General features: G+C 55.2%; 2 protein-coding genes across 3 annotated transcripts in view; both read right to left on the bottom strand.

Annotated features, from left to right (window-relative positions):
• LOC115615650 (protocadherin alpha-C2-like) overlaps positions 1-20,451 on the bottom strand; it is a 151,610-nt gene that overhangs the window by 111,744 nt on the left and 19,415 nt on the right. Inside the window, exon 1 of one of the 2 annotated variants that reach the window (XM_030504050.1) lies at positions 8,685-12,117. The exons of the other annotated variant lie outside the window; for it this stretch is intronic. Coding sequence (XP_030359910.1) covers positions 8,685-11,150 — 2,466 coding nt within the window. The 5' untranslated portion in view covers positions 11,151-12,117. Of the gene's footprint in view, positions 1-8,684; positions 12,118-20,451 lie in introns of those variants that run through there. 2 annotated transcript variants of the gene reach the window in all.
• Positions 52-4,800, bottom strand: LOC115615652 (protocadherin alpha-8-like). The gene is made up of 2 exons (XM_030504064.1): positions 814-4,800; positions 52-162 (listed from the first exon to the last, which is right to left on the bottom strand). The coding sequence occupies exons 1-2, from the start codon at positions 3,259-3,261 to the stop codon at positions 52-54; spliced, it is 2,559 nt and encodes an 852-aa protein (XP_030359924.1). The 5' UTR covers positions 3,262-4,800.

Below are 20,451 nucleotides of genomic sequence, written 5' to 3'. Positions count from 1 at the left end.
TCACATGTGTTTAGCAGACTCTCTGTAGTTGACCCTTCATGTTCTGTTATCTCAGATGGAACTGAACCACCTGGAAGCTCTGTTACACCTCTGAAATGTTACACATGTATTTCGAGAGACGATGATGGCATAGCTCTGATGGAAGTAGGCATTGATTTCCTTCTGTAAGATAACAACCCGAATTATCATAAGCACAGAGGCTATCAATGCCGATGATACAAATACTGAAAGACCACCCAAGCAGGCCAGGAATGGAAATCTACAGCATGATGGTGGGAAGGATCGGAGGGGAGGCAGAAATATATATGAAAACTTGTCGCTTCTCACACCAATGGTTCACAGTCCTCTGCCTGAATACTTTATGGTACTGAGCAGCAACGACATCCTTGCAAAAGAACACTGGAAAAGTCTAAAATGCCTACCCTAATTTCATTAGGAATCTGATGAGGAAATTACAATGGAAAAAATCCACCACAGGTAGGGAAACTCCTGAAATCCCAAATATAACCTGGTGTCACCTCTCTTGCAGAGGAGAATCAGAGAAGACGGTAAGACACCCAACATAACACCAGGGATTATGTTCTCGGGGAGATCTTTCTGTTCACCCCCATCAAAAAGAGCTGGGGTACTACAGCTAGCAAACAAAGGCAGACGCCAAGATTGCTGCCCAGCACCCACAGCCTTCAGTCCCGGGGACTGAGCCCGGCTCACACCAGGGCCTGCCCAGCGGGCGGATGGGAGAAAAAGGCTAAAAGGAGCAGAGGGTGTCGGGGGAAGGGGTGAGAGGCGAGGAAGGGAAGGAGCGCCACTGACCGTCTGCAGCAGAGTGGGAGCATCTGGCTGCGTCTCCTTCGCCGCGGGGCCGGGCGGCGGAGGGAAGTTGGGGCTGAAAACCATCAGGTCGCTCTTGCCCGCGCCGTCCGCCACGCACAGGCTCCGGCTCTGGCGCTGCGAGTACGACCAGCTCCCCACTTCGCTGGCGCACACCAGCGTGGCCGGCCCGGGCCCCGACAGCACGGCCGCCCGCGGCGCCCAGCGCGCCGCCCCGTACAGCACCACCGCCAGCAAGAACAGGCTCGACACCGCGCAGATCGCCACCACCAGCCACACGTTCGTCGTCGTCGTCGATGCCGCCGCCGATGCACCGTCCTCCGCCGCCGGCCGCAGCCCCACCCCCGACGAGCCAGAGCCCGCGGCCGCCAGCGCCGCCTCGGCGCCCTCCACCAGCGACACGCTCAGCGTGGCCGTAGCCGAGCGCGCCGGCTCGCCGTGGTCCCGCACCACGATGACCAGGCGCTGCCGCGGGCCGTCCGCCTCCTCCAGCGCCCGCGCCGTGCTCACCTCGCCGCTGTACAGCCCCACGCGGAACGGGCCCTTGCCCCGCGGCTCCCACAGCTCGTAGCGCAGCCACGCGTTGTAGCCCGAGTCCGCGTCCACCGCGCGGATCTTCGCCACCACCTGCCCCGCCGGCGCCCCCCACGACGCCCACGCCCACAGCGCCCCCGGCACCGCCGAGCCCGACGCCCCGACGCCCGGCCCGCCGCCGACAGGCGGCAGCAGCGCCGGCGCGTTGTCGTTCTCGTCCAGCACGAAGAGCTGCACCGTGGCGTTGCCGCACAGCGCCGGCTCCCCCGCGTCCACTGCCCGCACCTCGAACTGCAGCACCTGCAGCTCCTCGTAGTCCAGCGGCTGCAGCGCCCACAGACGCCCGCTCTCCGCGTCCACCGACACGTAGCTCGACGCCGGACGCCACCCGCCGCCCGACACCGACGCCCCGCCGCCGCCCTCCGACACCGAGTAGCTCACGCGACCGTTGCCCGCCTCGTCCGGGTCCCGCGCCCACAGCCGCGCCAGCTCCGCGCCCGCCGCGTTGTTCTCCCGCGCCAGCACCGTGTACACGGCCTGCGCGAACGCCGGCGCGTTGTCGTTCACGTCCGACACCGGCACCCGCAGACCGCGGCTGGCGCGCAGCGGCGGCGCCCCGCCGTCCTCCGCCCGCACCTCCACCTCGTACTCCGACACCCGCTCCCGGTCCAGCGCCTCCCGCAGCACCAGCGAGTACGACCCCGCGAACGTCGACACCAGACCGAACGGCGCCGCCGGCCACACCGAGCAGCGCACGCGCCCGTTCGCCCCCGAGTCCCGGTCCGACACGCTCAGCAGAGCCACCACCGTCCCCACCGCCGCGTCCTCCGGCACCGGCACCGACAGCGACGTCACCCACACCTCCGGCGCGTTGTCGTTCACGTCCAGCACCTCCAGTTCCACGCTACAGTGTCCCGATAGCGGAGGCGTCCCCTTGTCTCTCGCTTCAATACGAAAATCAAATACATTGACATCTTCGAAGTCCAGGGCGCCGGTCAGACGAATCTCTCCCGTCTTCGGATTGACAGTAATTACATCTTTTCCACTGAGAGGAAAGAAGTTAGTCGCCGAGTAGGTCATCTCACTGTTAATTCCCTCATCGGCATCCGTGGCGTTCACCCGCGCCACCAATGTCCCTTCCTCAGCGTTCTCCAGCAGCCGCACTTTATACACCGATTGGTTAAACTCGGGTGCGTTGTCGTTGGCATCCAGCACCGAGATCACTAGTTCCACAGTGCCCGTCAGCGGAGGCCGGCCCCCGTCCGTCGCCGTCAGCACCAGACGATGAATCGGCATCGTCTCGCGGTCCAGAGGTTTTCTTAAAACAAGATCAGGTACAATATTTCGCTCATTAGATTTTTGTAAATCCAAAGCGAAATGCTCGCTGGGGCTGAGGCCATAGGACAGCTGCGCGTTGGCTCCGACATCTGCATCTGACGCGCCCTCCAGCGGGAACCGAGACCCCGGCAGAGACGATTCCGCGATGCTGAGGTTTTTGCGGGCGGCGGGGAAGACCGGGGCGTTGTCGTTGATGTCGGTGACCTCCAGCTCCACGTGGAAGACGCGCAGCGGCCGCTCCACCAGCACCTCCAGGCGCAGGGCGCACGGCGCGCTCTTCCCGCACAGCTCCTCCCGGTCCAGCCGCGAGCTCACCACCAGCGCCCCGCTCGCCCCGCTCACCTCCACGCTCGCCCGCCGGCCCTGCGCCACCAGCCGCAGACGACGCGCCTCCGGCTCGCCCGCCTCCAGGCCCAGGTCCTGCGCCAGCCGGCCCACCACCGTCCCGGCCTTCGCTTCCTCCGGCACCGAGTACCGCACCTGCCCGCCGACCAACGCCCAGGACGCCTGCAGCAACAGCAGCCGCACCAACGCACCACGATACACGCCCAGCTCCATAGCCTCCGCCGCCGGCGGCACCGTTCCGGGCCCCTCACGGCTCCCCGCAGCCGCCCGGATGCACCGGCTCTCCTGCCCGGCCCGCGCCGCCCCCCCGCGCTCACAGCCGGGCTCTCCGCCGCTCCCACCGGGGCGGAGCCGCCGACACGCCGTTTCTGAGCCTGCAGCGACACCGTGTGCTGCTCCAACGCCTTACACGCTCCCCGACATCGCCCAAGCCTCTGGATCCGGGCTGCTCCGCTCTCGCTCGCCTCTTCTTACCTTTCTTTTCATCGTTCTCTTTTTTCCTTAATCCGTGTTCTTTGCTTGCACACATTCTTTTCTTTCCTTCTTTTTTTCTCTTCCGTCTTCTTTTTTTGTTTTCTTAGTTAATTTCTCGGGTTTTCATCTGCCCTGCCCTGCCCTGCTCTTTATACCTCCTCTTTTTTCTCCTCCCACCCTTCTCTCTCCTTTTCCTCCGATTATAGCTCCCAGTGGCCCCCGGCGCTGCGGCAGACACCGGCAACGACGGACCTATCCCCGCTAATGACGGGGTAGCAGCGCCGGAACGTGCTGCTCTGCCCACGGGACCAGTTCCGCTCCGTGACTACACGTGACGTCGGTGAGGGCTCGTCATCACCTCTTCGCTCCTTCCTTTCTCTGCTTCTTTTCTCACCTTCCTTTTTCTTTCCTTCTTTAATTTCCTTCTGCTATTCTCTCTTTCCTCTTCCTGTTTCTCTTTCCATATTCGCTTTCCTTCTTTTCTTACTTTACGTCTTCTTTTTCATTCTCTTCCCACGCCTACGTTTCCCTCTGCTCCTTTTCCACTTCCATCTTTCTCTCTTCTGTTTTTCACTTCTTTTATCAAAACATATTCCCAACGCCCACACCACGCTCACGAGGAAGAATGGACAGGCAGTCTGGCAGCAACTCTTATTCCTCTTCTTCACCAATCTTCAGCACCCTTGCAGGCTGTCCATGAGTAATGAGGATGCTGAGTTCCTCATCTGCATTCAGCGTCTCGAGATAACATCAGAGCATGCTGGTTATCTCTTCAATCATCTCTTCCTTCCTCCTTAATTTTTTTATACCACCAAGTCCTTCCTTTCCTTGTTTTGTTTTGCTCCTCCTTTCTCTTCTTCCTTTCTTTTCACACTTCCTCTCTTTCATCCTTTCTCTCTTGCCATGCTGTGCTCTATCTTTGCCTCCATTTCTCTTTTGCTTCCATCCTTGTCTCTTCTCTTCATTTTGTCCAATACCAAAATGTTCTTCAAATAGTTCCACCATGGTTTCTATGAAACAGCATCATGCCCTTTGGCAAGAGCTCTCATTCATCTTCCATACGACCTTCCATCCCTCTGGTCATGGAATAGCCTTCCTGCTTTCATCCCATTCATGCATCTCCAACTTCCCCTCTCTTCACAATGAGGGCCACGCTCTTCAGTCTCCAGGCTTCTTAAATAACAAATTATAGGAAATAACAGAGCAAGAAAATAATCTAGAAAAGAACAGCTCTTCTACAGCAGAACAGAATCCATCACCCTCGGTAACAGAAACCCAAGCACCAGGTACAGGGACCTCTAATGAAACACGCTCCAAAGACTCCAAACTACACAGGGGTGTCTCTGATTCAGGAACTGAAACCCATCACAGCCCCGCAAGACAACCCTTCCCAAAGGCTCAAAAAGCACAGGAAAACCACAGCTCCCAGGTGCTCCCCTTGTAACTCAATGAACAGCTGCTCTTCTGGCCTCATCTTCCACCTGGAGAATGAACTTAAAGAACATACTTCTTTTTTCAGGCACATATGCTCTGCCAGAATAACACAGCAAGAACATCCATTCCTAGGAATACTTAGTCCCTCTGGAATACTTAGCCTCCTTAGTCTAACTTATTAGCACGATCCACTCGTCACACAGCCAAACAAAAGCCACCAATGTAATATCAGAGCGTTTTGACTGAGAACATCCTTTGTGCCTAACGCATCCACTCCAAGGAAAGCATCAAGGTCCCTCCTCCATCTGCCCTTGCTTCATCTGCTCAACCTCCGCCAGGCAGCAGCAAGAATGGAACAAGAGAAAGCAGTGGTTCTTTGCTGCTCCAAGTCTACAGACATTTCAATCCAGGCAACATTCAGTTAATCCAACAGAAAGAAACCACAACTGAATGACAACAAAGCATATCAGCCTCTCAAACACATTCTCTATAATAAGTGACTTACCTGTAGCATCACTGCTATCTTCAGAAAAAGAAACACTTTCAGGACAGCAGAATTAGTTTTGAGAGACTTCGTCCCTTAACATGAGTTGCAATTGCAGGGGATGCTGGACAGAAAAAAATACTCATGTTCTTCAAAAGCTTTAAAAACACTGGCCACTGTATGGTGCTCCCTCATGCACCTCTATCAAAGGGGAAGAAGGAGGGAGACCTGAAAGCTAGTGACATTTTCCTAACAACATCCTCAGCTCAGGAAAGTCGAAAAACCTTCCCACACACTCATGAATATTCTCCAAAAGCCTGCCACCTGAGAGCTGCCAAAATTCAACAGTCTCCATCTCATGCCCTCTTTCCAACACACTGACAGCGTGAGAGAAGAAAAAAAAACCAAGGGATGGACATTTTCACTATATATGAGAGTAAACAACAGAAGGAACCCATGCTACTCTACTGCAACATGAGGTCTGGTGACATCTTGATTACAAAGAACACTTCTTCCCCTCTCACGCAAGACTAAGACCAGAAAGATGATAGAAATTTTGAAATTATTCTGTTTGATCAACAACATTCAATGTCAAAACCAAATGATTAAAGGCATGTACAGAAGTTATCTTCAAAAGCAGTAATGCCACAGGTAACATCAGGCTGCAACGATATGTAGAACTCCTGTAGCGCCTGAGTGGATCCCAGGAGAGCAGCCCTGTGCATCGGGGCTCTTCTCAAGGTTATCTATTGGCATCCTGTATCCTGTACATTGAAAATGTAATCTCCACAGAGAAGAGGATATTCTCCAGTTCTTCCCCAGTGACACAGACTGCATTCTCCCCAGCAGATCCATTTCTCTCAGACAACACTTATCCCTGCTCAAGGTCACACACCACGTGATGCAGACACAGGCCCTACTCAGTGTCATCACTGCCACAACACCCAGACATTGCTCCACCACAAAAACATGCCCCAGCTCTAAACCCCTCTCATATCATGACCCAGGTCTTTACACATACTCATCTTCCCTCAGGATTGGCACCACAACATATGGAGTGATGCCTTTTCTAGATACTAAGGTTCGAACTGAAATTGAGCTCTTAAAAATGTTTGGATTAGAGCTCTGACACCTCTGATCCCAGGCCACACAGATGTTATTACTCAAAAGAACCACACCAAATGCTAGAAAACCAGAGCTGGACTCGTATGTCCAGACACCAGAATGAGCCACATGTGACAACAGTACACACCATCTCTACCAAGGCTGATGGTGAAGTGCATAAATAGGGGAAGCCGAGCACACAGAGATTACACCCACCTCCTCATGTGTCCTGAGAAATCCTGCCTGAGCAGGACCGATGACCCATCACAGCAACATCAACACCTGTGGAAAAGCTGTAACTGCCCACCACTACACAAGGACAGCAGGTTGAAACACTGCCTTCCCACAACAACTTTCCCAGAACAGCAGTGAAAAGGTTCATCAGGCAGTATTCAGCAGGCAGCGTCCCAACTCTTACCCAATACATTCTGTACATCAGCCAGCAGCAGCACAATGGACTCTCCTGGGCGGTAGATATTCACAAACTTAAAGAGACATTGTTGGCATTTCAGTACGAAACCCTGCCTCAAGATCCAGAAGGCTTCTAAGCTACAGACATGCTGGGAGCCTGGGAAAGGATCTGGGCAAGAACAGTCTGTGCCCTTCCAGAGTTTTTTTGGGTATCTCACACTTTTTTTTAGGTATCTCACACTCCCCAGTCTGGGACATACGGTCTCAGGACAAACATGCCAACTCCCATTATTGCCTTACTACACAGCCCATGGTCTTCCCAAAGTTTTCCACTTCTGGCAAGTCTACTCAAGGTCACCCTTCATATCATGAGGTTCCCAGGCCCCAGTCAGGGCCGTTGCCATATTCACCTCCCTGACATGCCACTGTTTTATTCCCCAAATCAGGGCTCACTCCAGGATTTGTGGACGCTTCCACACAGTGAGAGCACTTTAAGAAAACCCACACCAATTGTATCATACAGACTCTGTGCAGCGCACTTGGCACGTTCAAAAGGTGATGTTAGAGCAGTTCCAAACTGCAATAGCATTGATGTAACGCTGTGTTAAAACAACCCAAACGTTGACAAGGCTCCCAATGTAACAGATGATATCAGTTCTGTCGGACAATTTGGATTTAGGGATTTGTTACTGGGGAGGTTCTGTTTGTTTTTTCCTTTGTAAGGGTGTGGCTGCTGATGAAAATATTGAAAGAACATCAAAGAAGTCCACTGTATGTCACATCACTCCCCTGGTCAGGAGCACAAATCCACAACTCTTGCCATCAATGAGAGCCCCATAAAAACAACACAGACGGTATCACTGTATTCAGCAGACTCTCTGTAGTTGATCCTTCAAGTTCTGTTACCCCAGATGGAACTGATCCACACCTGGGAGCTCTGTTACACCTCTGAAATGTTAAACATATATTTGCAGAGATGGTGTCAGGATAGCTCTGATGGTAAGTGATTTTGTTCTGTGACACAACAACCCAAACGCTGACAATCACAACACTGCAATGGATGCCACGATGTACAAAAGAAATTGTTTGGTTTTTTTGAAGAGAATGTTTTCAGTTATTCCATGAGGCTGTCAATGCTGATGATACAAGTATCAAAAGACTACCCTAACAGGACAATGACACTTCCCAGCCAGAAATGGAAATCTACAGCATGATTATGGGGTACAGAAATACAAACAAAACTTGCCGGTTTTAACACCTACGATGGTTCACAGTACTCTGTCTGAAAACTAAAACGCCTCCCCTAACTTCCTTATGACTCTGGTGAGGGAATTTAATGGGAGAAAATCCATCACAGAAAGAGAAATACCTGAAGTCCAAAATGTCACCTGGCAACACTTCTCTTGTAGAAAAGAACTACAGAACATGAAAACAAGATAAGATACCTCACATAACACCAGGGATTTAATCCTACAGGAGATCTTTCTTTTCCCAGCAGCAAGAGTCGGGGTGTTCCGGCAAGGACGAGAAGGCAAATGCCAAAGGGCACAGAAAATACTCAAGCACCCGCCCAGCACCCACCACTCTCAGTCGCCAGTGGTTGAGCCGGGATCACACCACCACCTGCCCCGTGGGAGGGCGAGCTAAAAGAGCAACAGGGAGCAAGGGTCGTCGGGGGAAGGGACGAGAAACGAGGAAAAGAGGGAGGGAGAAAGGGAGCGCCACTGACCGTCTGCAGCAGAGCGGGAGCATCCGGCTGCGTCTCCTTCGCCGCGGGGCCGGGCGGCGGAGGGAAGTTGGGGCTGAAAACCATCAGGTCGCTCTTGCCCACGCCGTCCGCCACGCACAGGCTCCGGCTCTGGCGCTGCGAGTACGACCAGCTCCCCACTTCGCTGGCGCACACCAGCGTGGCCGGCCCGGGACTCGACAGCACGGCCGCCCGCGGCGCCCAGCGCGCCGCCCCGTACAGCACCACCGCCAGCAGGAACAGGCTCGACACCGCGCAGATCGCCACCACCAGCCACACGTTCGTCGTCGTCGTCGTCGTCGTCGTCGACTCCGCCGACGCGCCACCCTCCGCCGGCCGCAGCCCCACCCCCGACGAGCCCGCGGCCGCCAGCGCCGCCTCGGCGCCCTCCACCAGCGACACGCTCAGCGTGGCCGTGGCCGAGCGCGCCGGCTCGCCGTGGTCCCGCACCACGATGACCAGGCGCTGCCGCGGGCCGTCCGCCTCCTCCAGCGCCCGCGCCGTGCTCACCTCGCCGCTGTACAGCCCCACGCGGAACGGGCCCTTGCCCCGCGGCTCCCACAGCTCGTAGCGCAGCCACGCGTTGTAGCCCGAGTCCGCGTCCACCGCGCGGATCTTCGCCACCACCTGCCCCGCCGGCGCCCCCCACGAAGCCCACGCCCACAGCGCCCCCGGCACCGCCGAGCCCGACGCCGCCGAGCCCGACGCCCCGACGCCCGGCCCTCCGCCGGCAGGCGGCAGCAGCGCCGGCGCGTTGTCGTTCTCGTCCAGCACGAAGAGCTGCACCGTGGCGTTGCCGCACAGCGCCGGCTCCCCCGCGTCCACTGCCCGCACCTCGAACTGCAGCACCTGCAGCTCCTCGTAGTCCAGCGGCTGCAGCGCCCACAGACGCCCGCTCTCCGCGTCCACCGACACGTAGCTCGACGCCGGACGCCACCCGCCGCCCGACACCGACGCCCCGCCGCCGCCCTCCGACACCGAGTAGCTCACGCGACCGTTGCCCGCCTCGTCCGGGTCCCGCGCCCACAGCCGCGCCAGCTCCGCGCCCGCCGCGTTGTTCTCCCGCGCCAGCACCGTGTACACGGCCTGCGCGAACGCCGGCGCGTTGTCGTTCACGTCCGACACCGGCACCCGCAGACCGCGGCTGGCGCGCAGCGGCGGCGCCCCGCCGTCCTCCGCCCGCACCTCCACCTCGTACTCCGACACCCGCTCCCGGTCCAGCGCCTCCCGCAGCACCAGCGAGTACGACCCCGCGAACGTCGACACCAGACCGAACGGCGCCGCCGGCCACACCGAGCAGCGCACGCGCCCGTTCGCCCCCGAGTCCCGGTCCGACACGCTCAGCAGAGCCACCACCGTCCCCACCGCCGCGTCCTCCGGCACCGGCACCGACAGCGACGTCACCCACACCTCCGGCGCGTTGTCGTTCACGTCCAGCACCTCCACCACGACTTTGCAGTGTCCCGTCAGGGGTGGGTTTCCCTGATCTGTCGCATCCACTTGCAGGCGATAGACACCAACATCCTCAAAGTCTAAATCTCCTCGGAGACGGATCTCTCCGCTGTCCCTGTTGATCCCGAAAACGTCTCTTTCATCCTGAGGGAACAAGTTAAGCAGAGAGTACGAGACATTCCTGTTCGTCCCCTCATCCAAATCCGTGGCTGTTACTCTGAACACTATAGTACCGCGTTCAGAATTTTCCGGCAGCCGCACTTTATACACAGACTGGTTGAACTGGGGCGTGTTGTCGTTGGCGTCTAGCACCGAGATCATCAGCTCCACTGTGCCTGTCAGCAGCGGACGGCCCCCGTCACTCGCCGTCAGTACCAGACGGTGAATCGGCATCGTCTCGCGGTCCAGAGGTTTTCTGAGCACCAGGAATAAGGACTCACCCTCCTCCTCGGTTTTTTGTAAATCCAAAGCGAAATGCTCGCTGGGGCTAAGGCTGTACGACAGCTGCGCGTTGGCTCCGACATCTGCATCCGACGCGCCCTCCAGAGGGAACCGAGACCCGGCAGGGGAGTTCTCCGATACACTGAGGTTTTTGCGGGCGGCGGGGAAGACCGGGGCGTTGTCGTTGATGTCGGTAACCTCCAGCTCCACGTGGAAGACGCGCAGCGGCCGCTCCACCAGCACCTCCAGGCGCAGGGCGCACGGCGCGCTCTTCCCGCACAGCTCCTCCCGGTCCAGCCGCGAGCTCACCACCAGCGCCCCGCTCGCCCCGCTCACCTCCACGCTCGCCCGCCGGCCCTGCGCCACCAGCCGCAGCCGACGCGCCTCCGGCTCGCCCGCCTCCAGGCCCAGGTCCTGCGCCAGCCGGCCCACCACCGTCCCGGCCTTCGCTTCCTCCGGCACCGAGTACCGCACCTGCCCGCCGACCAACGCCCAGGTCACCTGCAGCACCAGCAGCCGCAACAACGCACCACGACACACGCCGCCCATCGCCATCGCCACCGACCCTGCCGGCACCGGCCCGGGTCCTGCACAGCTCCCCGCCGCCGCACGGCTGCACCGGCTCTCCTGCCCGGCCCGCGCCGCCCCCCCGCGCTCACAGCCGGGCTCTCCGCCGCTCGCACCGAGGCGGAGCCGCCGACACGCCGTTTCTGAGCCTGCAGCGACACCGTGTGCTGCTCCAACGTCTCACACGCTCCCCGACACCGCCCAATCCTCTGGATCCGGGCCGCTTCGCTCTCGCTTGCCTCTTCCTCCCCTTCTCATTCCTTTGAGTCTTTCTTTATTTTTCCATGCTTCCTCTTTGCTTGCGAACATTTATTTCTTCTTGTCTTCGCCTTTATTTCTTCATTCCGTCCGCTTTCTTCATCCTTTTTCCCCCTGTTCTCTCTTTGTTTGCCTTCCTATTTCTTCTTTCCTTTTCGTCGTCATTTTCCTTTTTTTCCTTGCTTGCTCTTTCCTTCTTCCTCTTTCTTACTTCTTTTTTTACATCTGTCTGCCCGCATTTATCTCCTTTTATTCATGTCTCTTCCTTTCTTCCCTGCATTTTTCTTCTCTTTCACTATTCTATTTCCCCTTTTTCCATCTTATTTCTCATTTCTTTTCCTCCGTCTTCCTTTTCTCCTCCTGGCAGGCATGCTCTGCCAGAGCAACACACTAAGAACCTTGGTACCCCAAGCATTACTCCCCACAGAATACTGCTCACTCATTAGCATGAGCCACTCGTCACACAGCCGATCAGAAGTTAGCAAGGTAACACTGTGGCTTTTTCATTGAGAATGATCATCGCCGCCCAACATGTTAACTCCATGCAACACATGGTCCCTCCTCCACCCGTGCTTCCTGCCACCTGATCACACTGTGCCTGAAGTAGCAGGAAAGGAACGAAAGCAGGTAGTGGTGCTTTGCTGCTCCAAACCTATAGGCATTACAGTGTGGCAACATTCTGTCAGTCCAACATGAAGATACAACCACCACGAAGAGAAACAAAAGTTCATCTGTTTCTCAAAATACATCTTTTTCTGGTATGAGTAAATTACCAGTATTATCACTCGTTGGTTCTTCAAAATAAATCAAAAGAAAAAAAAAAAAAAAAGTCGGGATGGAAGGACTGGATTTAAGTGACATTTTCACATAATGTTATAAAAGGTTCCTGGAGGAGCTGGAGAGAAAAAAGAAATTACTCATTTTCTGCAAGAACCTGGAGAACACTGGAGAGTCCACTGTGCTCCCTTTAGCATTTCTATCACAGGGGAAGCAGGTGGGATACATGAAAGCTACGAGCATTCTCTCAACATCAATCTCAGCTCATGAGAATGGAAAAACCATGCACAACACAAGCTCAACATGTCTCCTTCTTGTCATCACCCAATACTTGGGAAATCCTTCCCAAAAATTTCCACTTCTCTCAGACAAGTTTTCCCACTGCTCAAGTTAGCCCTTCACATAAAGAGATGCCCAGGCCCCAGGAGACACCACCGAGAACAGTCTGGCCCTCTCTTGACACCCTCTATGAACATGCCATATTTTTCTTTCAGTCCAGCTTGTGCAGACCCTTTCACCAGTGAGAGCACAATGGAAAAACATACAGATGGGATCACATACACAGTCCTCAGCAGATTCTCTGCAGCTTACCCTTCATATTTGACAATGCTTCAGCAATCTCAGATGGACATTTTACACATCTGGCGGCAATACTGTTTCCAAAGATAATCATAGAATCATTTACGCTGGAAAAGACCCTTGAGATCATTGAGTCCAATCACTAACTTGACACTGCTAAGTCCACCACTAAACCATGTCCCTAAGCACCATGTCTTTTAAATACCTCCAGGAATGGTGACCCAACCACTTCCCTGGGCAGCCTCTTCCAATGCTTGACAACCCTTCAGTGAAGAATTTTTTTCTAATACCCAGTCTAAACCTCCCCTGGTGCAACTTGGTGCAATTTCCTTTTATGCTATCGCTTTTACCTTGGGAGAAGAGATCAACACCCACCTTGCTACAACCTCCTTTCAAGTAGTTGTAGAGAATGACAAGGCCTCTTCTCAGCATCCTTTTCTCCAGATCAAACAACCCCAGTTCCCTCAGCCGCTTCTTGTAAGACTTGTGCTCTAGATCCTTCAACAGTTTTGTTGTCCTTCTTTGGACATGCTCTAGCAACTCAATATTATTCTTCTAGTGAGGGGCCAAAAACTGAACACAGTATCTGAGGTGCAGTCACTTCATTGCTAAGTAAAGGGGGGAAATCACTCCCAAGTCCTGCTGGACACACTATTTCTGATACAGGCCAGGATACTACTGGCCTTTTTAGCAACCTGGGCACACTGATGGCTCATGTTCAGCCAGGTGTTGTCTAACACCCCCAGGTCCTTTTCCACTGGACATTTGTCCAGCCACTATTCCCCAAGCCTGTAGCATTGCATAGGGTTGTTGTGACCCAAGTGCAGGACCTGGCACTTGGCCTTGTTGAGCCTCATACAATTGTCTCGGCCCATCAATCCAGCCTGTCCATATCACTGGGTAGAGCCTCTTTAACTTGAAACAGAACAATATACCAGCCCAACTTGGTGTCATCTGCAAACTTACTGAAGGTGCAGTCAATCCCCTTGTACAGATCATTGATAAGCATTATAGAACTGGACCCATACTAAGCCTTGGGGAACAGCACTTGTGACTGACCACCAATTGGATTTAACTCCATTCACCACCACTCTTCGGGTCTGGCCATCCAGCCAGTTTTTTATCGAGCAAAGAGCACTCCCTTACAAGCCATGAGCAGCCAGTTTCTCCAGGAAAACACTGTGGGAAACAGTGTAAGAGACTTTACTAAAGTGCAGGTAAACAACGTCCACAGCCTTTCCCTCATCCACTAAGCAGGTTATATTGTTCTAGAAGGAGATCAGGTTAGTCAAGCAGGACTAGCCTTTCATAAACCCATGATGTCACAACAGCTCTAATGGCAACAGGTATTGATTTCATGCAGTGAGACAGCAATCTAAATGCTGACGAGCACAGCACTGTAATGGGTGATATCTAAAGTGTAGGGCAATTTGGGGATGTGTTTTCTTTTGTTTCTATTTGGTTTGGTCTGTTGACAAGAAGGCTTACATGGATTCTTTAAGGTTGTTGCTGCTGATCCAAATACTGAAAGAACATCAAAAAGTCTGTGTACATCACAACACTTCACTGGCCAGAAATGCAGTCCACAACCTGGGAGAAATGGGGAGCAGGAAAATAGAATTCCCATTTCTAACACCTGCCCTCGGTACACTCCTCTCTCTGAACACTTTATACCACCAACTACAGTAACAACATACTTGGAAAAAGAACATAGAAAAAGTCCACAGCACCTTCCCTATTTTTATAATTACTTTGATGAGCTCACCAGAGTGGACAAATTATACCACAGGGAGAGAAAACCCTCAAGTCCCAAATGTCACTTTCCATCACATACATTCCAGAGGAGAACCAAAGAGGAGGACGACAAAGTTTTAGACAAGAAACCATATTGAATACAAGCACAGACAATGATCAACAACAGAAATGGCAGTCAACAGTGCCTGGGGGATGGCCACCACCACAGCCTGCGTGTCTTGCAGTTCCTCATAAAACTCATGTAGAAATGCTACACCCCAGCAAGCAAGAGGGTCTGCAAAGTTGGTGGTGCTGCACCTCTCATCAGAATCAGGACTGATTTTATTCTACAGAAAAACCGGTCACACCTGAAAAAGAAAACCTCATCTGGGACAATGAACTACTCCCCACTGTAGGAGAAGGTCAGGTTGCAGATCATGTAAGAAGCATCAATGGGCATCACAAGTCCATGAGACCTGAGTCTATGCACTTAAGGGTTCCAAGGCAACTCGCAGGTAAAGTTGCTAAGCCACTGTCCTTCATATCTGAAAAGTCTTGTCAAACTGGTGAAGTTCCCAGTGACTGGAAAAGGGGAAGCATAACACCCACTTTTAAAAAGGGAATAAAGAAAGGCAGGGGAACTACAGGCAAGTCAGTTCCACCTCTGGTCCTGGCAAGATCATGGAGCACACAACGGTTGAGTCTGGAAGGGACCACAGGCATTCATCTAGTCCAAGCTCCCTGCTCAAGCAGGATGACCTGAAGACCATTGCTCAGGATTGTGTCCAGATGGCTCTGGAATATCTCCAGGGAAGGAGACTCTGAAACCTCTTTGGGTAACCTGTTCCAAGGGTCAGTCACCCTCACAGTAAAGATATTCTTCCTCATGTTCAGGCAGAACTTCCTGTGGCTTAGTTTATGCCTGGTTTCTGTTGTCCTACCACTTGGCACAAACGAGAAGAGTCTGGCCCCATACTCTTGACACCCTCCTTTCAGATACTTACACACATTGATCAGATCCCCCCCGAGCCTTCTCTAGGCTGAACAGGCCCAGCTCCCTCTGACTTTCCTCATAGGAGAGATGCTCCAGAACCTTAATCATCCGGTAGCCCTTTTCCAGACTTGCTCCATGTCTCTCTTGTACCGGGGAGCCCAGAACTGGACACAGTACTTCAGGTGAAGCCTCACCAGGGCTGAGTAAAGAGGGAGGATCACCTCCCTTAACCTGCCAGCAATACTCTTCCTAATGCAGCCCAGGACACCACTGGCCTTCTTGGCCACAAGAAGAATTTGCTGTCCACCAGGACCCCCAGGTCCTTCTCTGTAGAGCTACTTTAAGCAGCTCAGCCACCAGCCTGTAGTGCTGCATGGAGTTATTCCTCCCCAGGTGCAGGATTCTGCAATTGCCATTGTGGAATTTCAAAAGGTTCTTCTCTGCCCATCTCTCCAGCCTGTCTAGATGCTTCTGAATAACAGCACAGCACTCTAGGGTATCAGCCATTCCTCCCAGTTTCGTATTGTCAGTAAACTTAGTGAGGAAACACTCTGGCCCTTCATCCAAGTCATTCATGAATAAGTTAAACAATACCGGACACAGTAGGCCCTTGGGAGACACCACTAGTTACAGGTCTGCAACTATGCTCTGTGACACTGACCACAACCCCCTGAGTCATGCCATTCAGCTAGTTCTCAGCCCACATAACCATTCACTCATCCAGCCTGCACAGCCTAAAAGGATGCTCCTGGAACCTGTGCTAAGGCACATGGAAGACAGAGACTGAGTGTCACAGTCAACATGGCTTCTCTAAAGACAAACTGTGCCTGACAAATGTGATGGCCTTCTATGGCAGGGTTATATAAGCAGTGGAAAAGGAGAGAGACTGACATTTACTTGGATTTGTGCAGAGCATTTACAATTTGCCGCAAGACATCCTTGTCTCTAAAATGCAGAGACATGGATTTGATGGGTAGATCATTTAGAGGATAATGAATTGGCTGGGTGGTCACACTCAAACAGTTGTGATCAAAGACTTGATGTCTGGGTAGAGACCAGTGACAAGTGGTTTGCCTCAGGGGCTCGTAGCAGGACCAGTACTACTGAATATGTTTGTTGGGACATGGACAGTGGGATTGAGTGAACCCTCAGCAAGTTTGTGGATGACACCAAACTGAGTGTTATCCACATACAAGGATGCTGGGCAGGAACACTGTGACAATCTTGCCTCATGCTCACTTTTAGGAATTCTCTGTTCCCCACTTGAGTGCTTGCACCCTCAAGAAAAGCACATCATCTCCCATTCTTGTCTTACAACATGCTTAAGGTCACCCCTCACATCAGAAAATGGCCCAGCCCTACTCATGGCCACTGCTACATTCACCTCCTAGACACACCAGTTTCCCATCTCATGGCTCACTCTGATTTGTTCTTTCCATTCTCATCAAGAACATTACCACAAATAAAATTATATATATATACTGAATGGCAGGTATAAACCATATACACAGTGTCCAGAAGACTCTCTGCTGCAGTCCCATAACGTTTGGCAATGCTTCAGCTATTTCCAAATGAAATGTTGCAGACTTGGGAGCAGTACTCTTTCTAAAGGTGATGTCTGAACAGCTCTAAATGAAAATGGCATTGATTTTGTTCACTGATGGAACAACCCAAACAGTGCTGAGCACCCCACTGTACAGATGATATTACTACATAGGAGAATTTGATTTGGGATTTGCATTACTGTTTGTTTTAATTGGGTTTGGTTTGCTTGTGTTCTGCTTCTCTGAAATGTTTACCATACTGATAGCTCATTCAAATCTCAGAAGAACATCAAAAGAGGGCAGCATCTGTCATGCCACTTCTCTGGACAGGAATAAGAGACCAGAACCTGGGACATGGTGCACACAGGAAAACAAAAATAAAATTCCCATTTCCAACACCTACCTTGGGTGATACTCCTCTGCCTGATTACCTTCTACAACTAAACAGAGTTGCAACATACTTTGGGGAAAAAAGAGTCCATAATGCCCTCCCTACTTTCATGGTGACTCTGGTGGGCAAATAGAAACTCAGAAAATCCACCAAGATAGAGAAGTCCCTGAAGTCCCAATTGTCACCTGGCACCACCTCCCTTTCAGAGGAGAATCAGAAAAGACGATGACAGGGATTAGATAAGAAATCTCAACAACTAGCAGGGATTTCCTTGTAGGGAAGAACTCACCTCTGTAATAGCAAAGCTCAGCTACCAATGCTAATTGCTGCAGGGCAAGGCCAGACCTTTCTCTTTGCTCACATCAGCAAGAGCCGTGGTGCTCCGGCCAGGACGCAAAGGCCCATGCCAAGGTGCCAAGAACAGCAATTGCCCAGAACCCACCGCCCTCAGGATCCGGGGGCTTAACCGGGCTCACACAAGCGCCTGCCCATGGGGCAGGCGGATGGACGAGAAGGGCAGCAGGGGGCAAGGGGCGTCGGGGGAAGGGGAGAGAGGCGACAAAAGGGAGAGAGGGAGTGCCACTGACCGTCTGCAGCAGAGCGGGAGCCTCCGGCTGCATCTCCTTCGCCGCGGGGCCGGGAGGCGGAGGGAAGTTGGGGCTGAAAACCATCAGGTCGCTCTTGCCCACGCCGTCCGCCACGCACAGGCTCCGGCTCTGGCGCTGCGAGTACGACCAGCTCCCCACTTCGCTGGCGCACACCAGCGTGGCCGGCCCGGGCCCCGACAGCACGGCCGCCCGCGGCGCCCAGCGCGCCGCCCCGTACAGCATCACCGCCAGCAGGAACAGGCTCGACACCGCGCAGATCGCCACCACCAGCCACACGTTCGTCGTCGTCGTCGATGCCGCCGATGCACCGTCCTCCGCCGGCCGCAGCCCCGTCCCCGACGAGCCCGCGGCCGCCAGCGCCGCCTCGGCGCCCTCCACCAGCGACACGCTCAGCGTGGCCGTGGCCGAGCGCGCCGGCTCGCCGTGGTCCCGCACCACGATGACCAGGCGCTGCCGCGGGCCGTCCGCCTCCTCCAGCGCCCGCGCCGTGCTCACCTCGCCGCTGTACAGCCCCACGCGGAACGGGCCCTTGCCCCGCGGCTCCCACAGCTCGTAGCGCAGCCACGCGTTGTAGCCCGAGTCCGCGTCCACCGCGCGGATCTTCGCCACCACCTGCCCCGCCGGCGCCCCCCACGACGCCCACGCCCACAGCGCCCCCGGCACCGCCGAGCCCGACGCCCCGACGCCCGGCCCGCCGCCGACAGGCGGCAGCAGCGCCGGCGCGTTGTCGTTCTCGTCCAGCACGAAGAGCTGCACCGTGGCGTTGCCGCACAGCGCCGGCTCCCCCGCGTCCACCGCCCGCACCTCGAACTGCAGCACCTGCAGCTCCTCGTAGTCCAGCGGCTGCAGCGCCCACAGACGCCCGCTCTCCGCGTCCACCGACACGTAGCTCGACGCCGGATGCCACCCGCCGCCCGACACCGACGCCCCGCCGCCGCCCTCCGACACCGAGTAGCTCACGCGACCGTTGCCCGCCTCGTCCGGGTCCCGCGCCCACAGCCGCGCCAGCTCCGCGCCCGCCGCGTTGTTCTCCCGCGCCAGCACCGTGTACACGGCCTGCGCGAACGCCGGCGCGTTGTCGTTCACGTCCGACACCGGCACCCGCAGACCGCGGCTGGCGCGCAGCGGCGGCGCCCCGCCGTCCTCCGCCCGCACCTCCACCTCGTACTCCGACACCCGCTCCCGGTCCAGCGCCTCCCGCAGCACCAGCGAGTACGACTCCGCGAACGTCGACACCAGACCGAACGGCGCCGCCGGCCACACCGAGCAGCGCACGCGCCCGTTCGCCCCCGAGTCCCGGTCCGACACGCTCAGCAGAGCCACCACCGTCCCCACCGCCGCGTCCTCCGGCACTGGCACCGACAGCGACGTCACCCACACCTCCGGCGCGTTGTCGTTCACGTCCAGCACCTGCAGCTCCACGCTGCAGTGACCCGAAAGCGGAGGCGTCCCTTTATCTCTCGCTTCGATCTCCAAGTCATAGGATCGAACGTCCTCGAAATCCAATTCACCCGCAGTCCTTAATTCCCCGGATTCTCCGTCAATAAGGAAAAGGTCCTGAACTTTGGCGGAAACCGTATCACTAAACGAGTAATATATCTCCCGATTAATTCCCTCATCTTTGTCTGTCGCTAACAGCTGGAAAAACACAGTTCCCGGGGCAGCGTTCTCCGGCAGCTGCACTTTATACAGCGACTGGTTGAACTGAGGTGCGTTGTCGTTCACGTCTGCTACCGAGATTACAAGCTCCATCGTGCCCGTTAGAGGCGGACGGCCCCCGTCATTCGCTGTCAACACCAGACGGTGAATCGGCATCGTCTCGCGGTCCAGAGATTTCATTAATATGAGAACTACGGAGATTTTGTTATCGTCCTTGGATTTCGCTTCCAAAGCGAAGTTTTCGCTGGGACTGAGGCTATAGGAGAGCTGTGCGTTGGCTCCGACATCTGCATCTGACGCGCCCTCAAGCGGGAACCGAGACCCGGCAGGGGAGTTCTCCGATACACTGAGGTTTTTGCGGGCGGCGGGGAAGACCGGGGCGTTGTCGTTGATGTCGGTGACCTCCAGCTCCACGTGGAAGACGCGCAGCGGCCGCTCCACCAGCACCTCCAGGCGCAGGGCGCACGGCGCGCTCTTCCCGCACAGCTCCTCCCGATCCAGCCGCGAGCTCACCACCAGCGCCCCGCTCGCCCCGCTCACCTCCACACTCTCCCGCCGGCCCTGCGCCACCAGCCGCAGACGACGCGCCTCCGGCTCGCCCGCCTCCAGGCCCAGGTCCTGCGCCAGCCGGCCCACCACCGTCCCGGCCTTCGCTTCCTCCAGCACCGAGTACCGCACCTGCCCGCCGACCAACGCCCAGGACGCCTGCAGCAACAGCAGCCGCAACAACGCACCACGACACACG

The sequence above is a fragment of the Strigops habroptila genome, chromosome 12, assembly GCF_004027225.2.
Source record: "Strigops habroptila isolate Jane chromosome 12, bStrHab1.2.pri, whole genome shotgun sequence".
Lineage (NCBI taxonomy): Eukaryota > Metazoa > Chordata > Aves > Psittaciformes > Psittacidae > Strigops > Strigops habroptila.
Note: the sequence above shows the minus strand (reverse complement) of the source record. Positions and strands in the feature narration are given on the sequence as shown.